The following is a 9,979-nucleotide window of genomic DNA, read 5'->3' on the forward strand; positions in this document are numbered from 1 at the left end:
TTTAACTCTTGTGAATAGGGCTGTAAACCAATCGAACGAATACAAATAATGTCTTATTTAGGTTTAGTTATTAAGAAAATAACGTGTTCACAATAACACTTACTGAACGAAATTTTATGTTCGTGTTCGTTCATTAAGGAAATAAATGTGTTCACGAACACAAATAAAATTGACAGAGCATAGAGAGTAAGTTCGATATATTCATCAATGTTAATAATGACTAAGGAAATTGAAACAACGGAAAAAACAATGTGAGAATATGGTTTCATATTTTATGTTAAGGGTAATAAATTAAAGAATATAAAAATATATTTAGATAAAATAATAAATGTACAAAAAACTTTTATGAACAACATATACAAACGAGCATGTGCGAATGTTCATGAACACATCACCGAACGTTCACGAACACAATTGAGTATTGTTCATGTTTGTTTGTTTAACTAATCAAACAAAACTTCTTGTTCATGTTCGTTCATTTGTTAAATGAACAAACCTAAACGAACATTCTGCTGAAAATATCACGAATTATTTACTAAACTTTGATTCATTTACAATTCTAGCTATGAAACATGCCATCATCATCATCATCATCATCATCATCATCATCATCGTACTTAGTATATCCCACCAATAGCAAAACTATGGTAGGGTCTGAGGAGGGTAAGATGTAGACAACCTTACCTCTACACCTTAGGGATAGAGATGCTGCTTTCGGTGAGACCCCCGACTCGATAGCAGTTTTGCATCAAGCCTTGAACATAAGACACATAACACTTAACCATCGAGACACCGACCGATTGGTGCATGTACCATTGTCTTTCGGCTATCAACTCCACCACATGATACCTGATTAACCTTCCGCCAATTTTAACGTTATTTTCACGAGATTAGTAAAATAACATCAAAATTAGTGCAATTTCACTTTTGCCCACCCGAGAGTTCACAAATATATACATTATATGCGTGCACTAGAGATGAGCTTTTTTTCCTAAATACCCGTACCTGTTCAGTACCTGTACTTGTACCCGTACCTGTACATGTACGTGTCTATTGGGTACGGGTATGGGTATGCAAATTTACTGATTATAGGTACGGGTACTTTCGGGTACAGGTACGGGTGGGTATTACGGGTACTGGTACCCATTTAGAATATGTAGGGGGTTTTATTTTGTTTCCAACACTTATGACTTAACTTTCAAGCAGAAGTTTCAAAACATAATATATATTAGTTGAATAAGTTTATTCTCAATTTATATGTGTATATTCATATATTGTGTATTCATATATTTTATTTCATGTATGTGTAATCGTGTAGAAATTGAGGAAACAATAAACTAAAAAAAAGAAATGAATTTTATATTATGATTGATTTGTTTCATTTTTAGTTTTGGTATTATGTTTTGGTTGCGGTATTACGGTTTTGGTATTATAGAAAATTGATTGTCGGTATCGTACCGTTACCGATACCTAGTTTAGTGAGGATTTAAAAAAAAAGAACAAAGATGTACCAAAGAGAGTATCGTACCCAAAGTACCTGTACCCGTACCCGTACCCGTACCATATAATTCGGGTACGGGTATGGGTACCAAGATTTACTGATTTTAGGTACGGGTACTTTCGGGTACAGGTACGGGTACGGTCCCGATCTCATCCTTAGCGTGCACCGTAAACAGGACGTCTATAAAACATGCCAACCACTAATATAATAAAATGTAAATGTATTGTGGTATATCTATGGGTGATTAAAGAAATCAGAAAGGTTGGGTCGGTGTTTTATATGTTTAATTAATTAACAAAATATGATTAAACAATGCCTCTTGAAAATAGAGAAAGGTTGGGAAAAGAAAAAGATAGGGATAAAAAGAGAGGAAACGATAAAATAGAGGACAAAATTTGTCAATGTTAGGAATACCTTTTGTCAATTTTATTGACCACGTAAACAAGTAACGGATTACTTTTAAATAAAGCCGTTCTCATTGCCAAATCATGTTTCTGCCACATGAATGAGATGTATTTGCCCTCCATTTATCGTTAAGTTCGAACCACATACTATAATTTAACACATAAATAAATATTAGTACCATATAAAATCAAAGAAATAGAGATTTCGTGAGCACATAGAGATGTATGTACGTGTTTGTCAAGTGAGTCCATCGTTTTTTGGACTTCATTTTTTAATATTAGATATGGAAATAGGATATAGGTTTAATGGAGGATCACCCACTAAAAGAAAGTGGGGAAAAGGAGAAAACATAGAGAAAATGATGAAGGAAGAAATGCGGATTAGAAGAGAAATTGAGAAGATCAAATTGAAAATTTGAGAATGGAAATGACAGAAGTAAAGATGAACACACTTTTAAGGTTTTAAGGATCAATACTTTTGGTACTAGTACAATATCGATAATTTACCAATTTTTTCCTTCAAATACCATACCGATCACTTTCGGTACTAGAACTCATTTTTGATGATTTTCGAGATTAGTATTTTCGTTACCATTCGACATTGAGCTCATCCCGAGACTGGAGTCGAATAAGCTGACTTTATGGGATTTCACGGTTCACCTATTTGCCTTTACCTACTTTTTGTAGTTAAATCACTTTTCTATTAATAACTTATGTTTATCAATTTACCATTTTAAATCAATTTTCATTCAAATAATATTTTCTTTTATTTTGTAGAATAATGCTTTTAATGACGAAACTAACCTAATAGTAAAGTAAAACAAGAAGAATTATAGGGTAAAAAGGACTTGGTATTTCAATAAGATACAATTATGTATATACAAGTAAGCATGCTCGAATCGGTTTAGAAACTCAAACCGATTCTAGTAATGAACCGATCACGGTCGATCAATAATTATCAAAACCGGTTTGGTCTTAACCGAATCGAGTTGAGAACCAGTTTGGAGACAAGAGTGTCCACTCCTATCGAACCAGTTTGGATCGTGTTGGAACCGTGTTTGGAACAAAAAGAACATTTTTGTGACATATTTTTATATCGGGTTAACCGGTTTCAGGGAACGAGATGACAAATTAGTTATGAACCAACAAGTTTGGTTGGGTTCAATTGGGTCAAATTGATTTTTTTGGTAAACTAGGTCGGGTTATAACCGAGTTGACAGGCCCAAATTAGTTTTTATGATTTTACAAAACTATGTGTCAAGGCTGATGTGAGGAGTCAAATTCTGGTCTGTATTCCCGATATCATAACTCTTTTATGGCAAAGTCAAATGGGTTGGTTTTACTTCTGAAACTTCAAATTTTTAGTTAGGATTATAACCCAATTGGTCTTGATTAATTTGGTTAAGTATTGATTTTTAACCAAATAAAAACTTAGGGTTGCGTACTGAAATAGCTGCACGTGCCTTTCTGGTTTGGATGAATATTTGTGATTTTTGTGTGCATTGGGAAAATATAAAATCTATATATTTAGAAATATAAGACATTTATTCTACTGTGGTAAATATTTTATAATTTATTTCAATTATTTGCCTATGTAATAAAATACACCTTTGCATGCTAAAATCTGTCTTATAAATCCAGAATTTGTTCATGTGTTATTTGATGATATGCATGTTTATTTGGCTAATACTAGATATATGAATTGTGTTATAACATGTTTTCACTCATCAAAGTAATGTAATCACCAACGGGTCATCGGGTCAAACTTGTTGCATTGTGAGTCATTACGTGTACCATATGACTATGTGTTGTTATACACTTGAGTTGTCTAGCTGCATGATCGCACTCTCATAACTTAAACACTTGTACTAGGTAACATTTAGCAAGTCAAGTGCATTCTCTTGTTTTTGAGGAAAGTCTATTACACGCGTCAACAAGTGAGTTCATACTTTTTATACTTTTTTCGGGGAGAAAACACAAAACCTTTTCCTATACTTGTTTTCGGGGAGAAAACACGAACTTACTTACATACTGGTTTTCTGGAGGAAAACGCATTGACTCATTTTAGATTTTTCATAATTTCTTATATATCACAAGTTTATACTAGATGCCCTTATATCACTTAAAATCCTTACGTTACCTTGAACCGATAGGATGGGATCGCGGGGTTATATTGAATAGTACTATTGGGTTTGACAAACCCCACTCGGGCTAGTCGCGCTAGCACGGCTGTTATGTCGTAAAACGAGTGTTATATTTACCTAACTTTGATACGCCAGTGTTGGTGATAGACCTGGTAAGAAGGCATACATACAGTCAGCTTCGGTTCAAACGTCTAGTAGCTTGTGAATGGGTTAGCTACCCTGGTATATTTGAAATGAGCTAAATCTACTTACATTACTCTTTACTATAACTTATGAACTCACCAACCTTGTGTTGACCCTTGAGTATTTATACTTGCCAGGTTACTAGGTATGCTAAGGAGCACGTGCATGCATTTGTTTGGAGTTTCATTATAGCATGGATATTTACCTTACATTGTTTTACACTTGGATGGGTTGTACATGTTTGAGCATGTAACTACTTTGTTTTTAAATTGTTTACATTTACGCTTCCGCAAACGCAATTACACTGTAACTGGATTTTCTCATATTAATGAGTGATAATAAATGGTATCTTTCATATTAAATGATTGTTTAGTATAACAAGTGGATAGATCCTGGTATGTCACGCGCCTCGCGGTAAAATCTCGTTAGTTGAAATTTTAGGGTGTGACATCTTCGACAATTTAAATCTTTCAAGAATTTTCATGTAGGTTTATGTATCATGTGAGTCGCAACATTCATAAGACTGCATGAAATAAAATCATGGATATGTCACCGTGCTAGCATGGGTGGATGTAGTATATGACGTAGGTATGTGTGTTTATGTGTGCGTATGCATTTAAATTACGTGTGTGTGTGTATAAACATAGGAAGCGCAAGAAAAAGCTGGTCATAATATCCTACTATAATAAAGTGCTGCTAAACGTACCCCCCTTACAACATTTTTACTAAATATACACCCCCCTGAAGTTATTAGATTAATTACTATTACCTCATAACATTATTTTTATACATATTAGTTCCTACAACATTTTTTTTCACTTAATAATCTCCACTACATATATCAAATTAAAAACTATCAAGTGTTACTATTAATTTATTTTTGTAGTATTAATTTTGTAAATATTTATAATATCTTTTCTTTAATTTTAATAGTATATATATTTATAATATCCTTATTTTACCTCTTTATCTTTTACAAAATAAACCCTAAACCCGAAAACCTAAACCCTAAACCTGAAACCCTAAACCCGAAACCATAAACCCGAACCCTAAACCCTAAACCCGAAAACCTAAATCATAAAAAAACGTGACTTGTAAAAAAAATGAAATCCTTAATTTTGTGCTAATTTGGTAATTATATGATTTTAATGGGTAATATGAAAGTTGGTTTTTCAGGAGGAGGGGGGTATGACAAGCAACTAGGGGGGTATGTTTACGTTTAGCCTGACCCTATAATAAAAAGCATTCACATCAAAACTCAGAATATATAGCCGTATGTGAAATCTGAAAATGTTTCACGCAACCTGCAAATTTACATCCAGAATTGTTTAGGTTTGGGGGTGTTGCCCTTTAGGCCTTTAACACCGAAACGTAAACTCCTTAATTCCCATTAAAATCAATCATACAAAAGTACAAACTAAAGTGAACAAAGTCAAAAATTTACACTATCTGAAAGAACTAAAGTATATTACGTACATCAGATAAAAAGAAATTGATAAATACTATGCTTCTATTTCTATTCTCCTTATCAATTTTATCATACTTATCTAGTCAAATTATAGGTTATGTAGTCACAAAAACAATGTTCACCCTAAATTTGATCAAATTGAAACAGTAATATGAGATGGGTACAAAACATGGTAAACCTGGGCCCGCTGAAATTAGTTCTTGTTAAGATACAGGTATATATTTTTCAATTTATAATCCTTGTTTATTTATTTAATCTCATGTTTGTTTTTTATTTTGTATGGGCTATTTCCCTATTGCTTATGGGATGGAGTTTTTGGCTTACAAGACATATTTTGTAACTAAGATATCTCTGTATCTTTGGAAGGGAGCGTCTGTCACAACTGGCACTCTAGATTCTTCGATCCTTGTTTGGACATATCGCGTTGATTACTCAAGCTCCAGCCATGATCACTCCATATAAATCTGCTCCTTGTCCTCAAGATAAAACAACAATCATCATCTCATACATCTGGTCTATTTATCTAGGGTTTAAACCCCAATTTGTTCTATTACTCTGTTTTTGATTCTTATTCTCAGTTCAAGTAATACCGATTCTATTACTCTGATGAACTTGATGTTTAAACAGATTGTTGAACAACAATACCGATTCAATATTATCCTTTTCTATTCTACCTACATCGCTAAACATGAATTCATATTTACCCAACATGATACAAAATTTTCACCCGACAATGGTAGACATTATGAAAATTTAGACATGTTCAAACAAATACACAAAACCTTTGGATTGCAAAAGAAGAAGAAGAAGATGATTGAAATTCAATATTAACAATATAAATGAATTGACGGTTGTAGGTTTCCAATGAAGTAAATCATTATACCTATCTAATAGAGTATAATGAATAATTAACCCTATATTTGTGATTTTTTATTAGATATTATTTTAAATACTTTACCTTAAAAATAAAATTTTAAAATTGTGACATATAAAAGATATGTACAATATATAGAGGGATATCCAAAATTTTTTGGTATATTTGAACATTAAATCGGTATTTATAATAAATTAAGAAATTATAACTTAGGTTAACAAACAAATTTACAAGAATTTTTGAAGTACTTAAATAAAAAGTCTAGAACACAATAAAAAAGACTATAATATAAGTGTAGAATAAAACACATGCAAAAATAAAAGAAAAGATATTAATAAAGGATTTTAAAAATGGTAATTGAAAACTAAATTTACAAATACATACTTATTATAATATTTATCACTCTACATTTCCAAAAATATCCTTGTAAACAACATTTGTTGTTTTATTTGTAAGCTTTGAATCTTTGTCGAGTATCACTAACTTCATACCATCTCGACTCTTTACTCTTGACAAAGCCAAATAAAGCTAACCATGAGAAAAGACTGAATCTTTAAGGTACAATCCAACTCTTGACAATGATTGACCTTGACTTTTGTTGATTGTCATGGCAAAACAAATTGAAACAGGAAAGTGTCTTCTTTTTAATTTGAAAGGAAGTTTCTTATCAGATGGTGTAAGGCTTACTTGACTAATTAAAGTGCGATATCCGTTATTAGTATCAGAAACAACTTTAGCTTCAATTACACATCTACCGAGACTAACGACTTGGAGGCGAGTACAGTTGAACAACAATATTCCTTAATAACATGATGGGGACACAAACTTTAAGGACCAATATATGATTATGAATTTCTGACATCTTTAAACCAATTAACAAATCTGGGGAGTACAACTGTGGATTAAAATCATCTGAAACATTTTCACATTCAGCTAAGCTGTCGGAACTTAGATATTCGACTTCTTCACCAGGAAAGAGGGCTAACATACGTTCATTAATTTCTTGAACCACCTCATTCAAAGGTGCCAATAGTGCACGATCCTGAAATTAAGCAAGTTCATTTATTCTATATAATATATTCGGATTGACAAAATTTATTAAATCACCAATTGGATCTAATGAGTTCAATATCAAAAGATCGCCTGGAATATAAATAACTGATTCTCCGTCATTTGGACCCCCCACGTTTCCTTCACCTATGTTTAATAGCCAATCAGCAAACTCTTTGATGTTTTCAACATCTGAAGATCGACATCCAACTGTAAGCCTCATGTTCTTCGTCAGTTTAAGAACTTTACACTTTGACCAAATATAAGAAGAATTAATGCAAGCATTGACACATTCACTTCTTGTACCGTTTGTTTCAACGGGAAAAATTTGGCGGAAATCACCACCAAAAACAACAACCTTACCTCCAAAAAGTGATTCAGAAGTATTCGCAGAATCACCAGTCATAACATCATTTAAAGTCCTGTCCAACGCTTTGAAAGCATACTTATGAATCATCAGTGCTTCATCCAAATAATTAAGGTTGTCTTTTTCAATAATTCGTAGACGTCTGTATTTCCCTTAACCTAATTTTATGTAAAACTTTAAAAAATGTATAACGTAAGATATTTAAAACCAAATTCATATTTGAATAATAAATTAAACCATATATACTAAAAAACGATTCCTATTAAAAGTAATAAAATTAGGTTGTAATATTACCTGGCAAATCGAATCTTCAGTTAAATTAATGGAATTAAAAATCTTGAATGTGCTGTTCTTCCACCCTCCAAAAACAAAGAAGCTATTCCACCTGAAGCAACGTTCAATACAACTTCTCTCTTTGACCTTATGTATGTAGATAAGGTTTTCCATAAATATGTTTTTCCCGTACCACCGTAACCATAAACAAAAAATACGCCACCTTTTTTTATCAACCAACGCGTTGAGTATTTCATTATAAACCCCTCGTTTTTCATCTGTTAACGAATCAAACAGATTATTAAATTTGTTATTCATGGTTTCGGTATCATAGGAAAGCTCTTCAACCATCAATGGATTAGTTGCTCTTGAAATAGTTTTCTGATCTGGAAAAGGCATTTGTTGATATCTTCTAAGACTAGAGTTGTTGGAAATTAAAAAACTTTCTATTTCAAACAGTGCTTAGTTTTTTAGCTGTTCTTCATTAGAATCAACGCTGAAAATAAAATAAGAAGCTACTGAAAATAATATAAAATGATTATTTAGGGATATTATAGATTGTACAAACTGGAAAACATTAAAATATATAAATCGCACCGAGATTATTTTGATCTTTTTGTTGTTTGTATAGTATGCCGTTAACTAAAAGTGTCCATGTGCTTTCCCAAAAAAAATGAGGTCTATATAAACTATAAGTAATCAACATTGTAGCAAATAAATTCGTTAGATAATATCCCGTAGAAGTATCCTTATCATTATCTAAAAGACCTCTTTTGTAACATGCATCTCGAAAAATTTCACACACAACTCCATCCACTGTTCGAATATCTTCAAAACATTTAGGACCTTTAACCTTATTTAATAATATTCTTAGATAGTATGCCTCATCGAATGCGGGTGGAACAACATGAACTCTATCGACTGCAAATACCCTTAGCTGTGGTTCCCATTTACGACCTTGTTTTTTCCAAACAAACTTTGTTGGAAACTCAGAGTATGTGAGACGCTTTGCAGAATCATACTTCTTATTACACTCATACCAACCAGTAAACAGTGAAGAAGCATTAGTGGTTTTGTTTAATATATCTTCAATATCTTCATTAGCACCATGTATTACTTGTTGTTCACCAGGTAAATGAAAAGCAAGCCTCATAACTGACGGAAGCCTATAAGGCAAATCAAATGCAAATATCCTCCATGTTTCCTCGCATGCCGAGACATCTGCAATCATGATAGCCCGCCAACCCCAAGAAGCTTCGTATATCAGTCGGGTTCTACGAAGTCTTCCAACTCATTATTGCCTCAATCTTAGTTGGGTCCACAGTAATCCCTTCATGATTTATTACGTGACCTAGAAATTGCTTTTAAACTTAGCATACAATTTCTCTTCCTTCAAACCACTAATACTTCTCTTAGATGTTCAACATGGTCAGATTCTCACTTTGAATAAATCAATATATCGTCCAAAACGCTGTCTTGAGGATGCCTGCCTCTCACCTTCAGTTGATGATAGCCTGATCTAAGGTCTATTCGTGAGAACCAACTTGAACCTTGTAGTTGATCAAACAAATCATCAATCCGTGGCAATGGATATTGGTTCTTTACCGTAATCTTGTTCTTTTCACGATAGTCTATACAAATTCTCATACTTTCATCATTCTTCTTAACAAACATCAACGGTGCGCACCACGGGGAAACACTCGGTCTTATAAAAC

At 32.8% G+C, this 9,979-nt stretch overlaps 1 protein-coding gene across 1 annotated transcript; it reads right to left on the minus strand.

Moving 5' to 3' along the window:
* Positions 1 to 7,334: 7,334 nt before the first annotated feature.
* On the minus strand, positions 7,335 to 9,495 carry LOC143595798 (uncharacterized). Its single transcript, XM_077074728.1, has 3 exons — positions 9,111 to 9,495; positions 7,734 to 8,143; positions 7,335 to 7,616 (listed from the first exon to the last, which is right to left on the minus strand). Exons 1-3 carry the CDS (start codon positions 9,493 to 9,495, stop codon positions 7,335 to 7,337), a joined length of 1,077 nt encoding a protein of 358 aa, XP_076930843.1.
* Positions 9,496 to 9,979: the final 484 nt, after the last annotated feature.

Source organism: Bidens hawaiensis, unplaced genomic scaffold (assembly GCF_021521415.1).
Source record: "Bidens hawaiensis isolate Kalapana, Puna unplaced genomic scaffold, B.hawaiensis_p1.1 tig00045530_1, whole genome shotgun sequence".
In the NCBI taxonomy this organism is placed as follows: Eukaryota; Viridiplantae; Streptophyta; class Magnoliopsida; order Asterales; family Asteraceae; genus Bidens; species Bidens hawaiensis.

Excerpts from the sequence above, each read along its gene's own strand:
- LOC143595798 (XM_077074728.1), bottom strand. The coding sequence starts at position 9,495 with ATGATTGCAGATGTCTCGGCATGCGAGGAAACATGGAGGATATTTGCA. Across the intron at positions 8,144-9,110 it reads ATTATTAAATAAGGTTAAAG|GGAAATACAGACGTCTACGA; the intron begins GTCCTAAATGTT and ends AATTAGGTTAAG. Across the intron at positions 7,617-7,733 it reads GTCCAAATGACGGAGAATCA|GATCGTGCACTATTGGCACC; the intron begins GTTATTTATATT and ends GCTTAATTTCAG.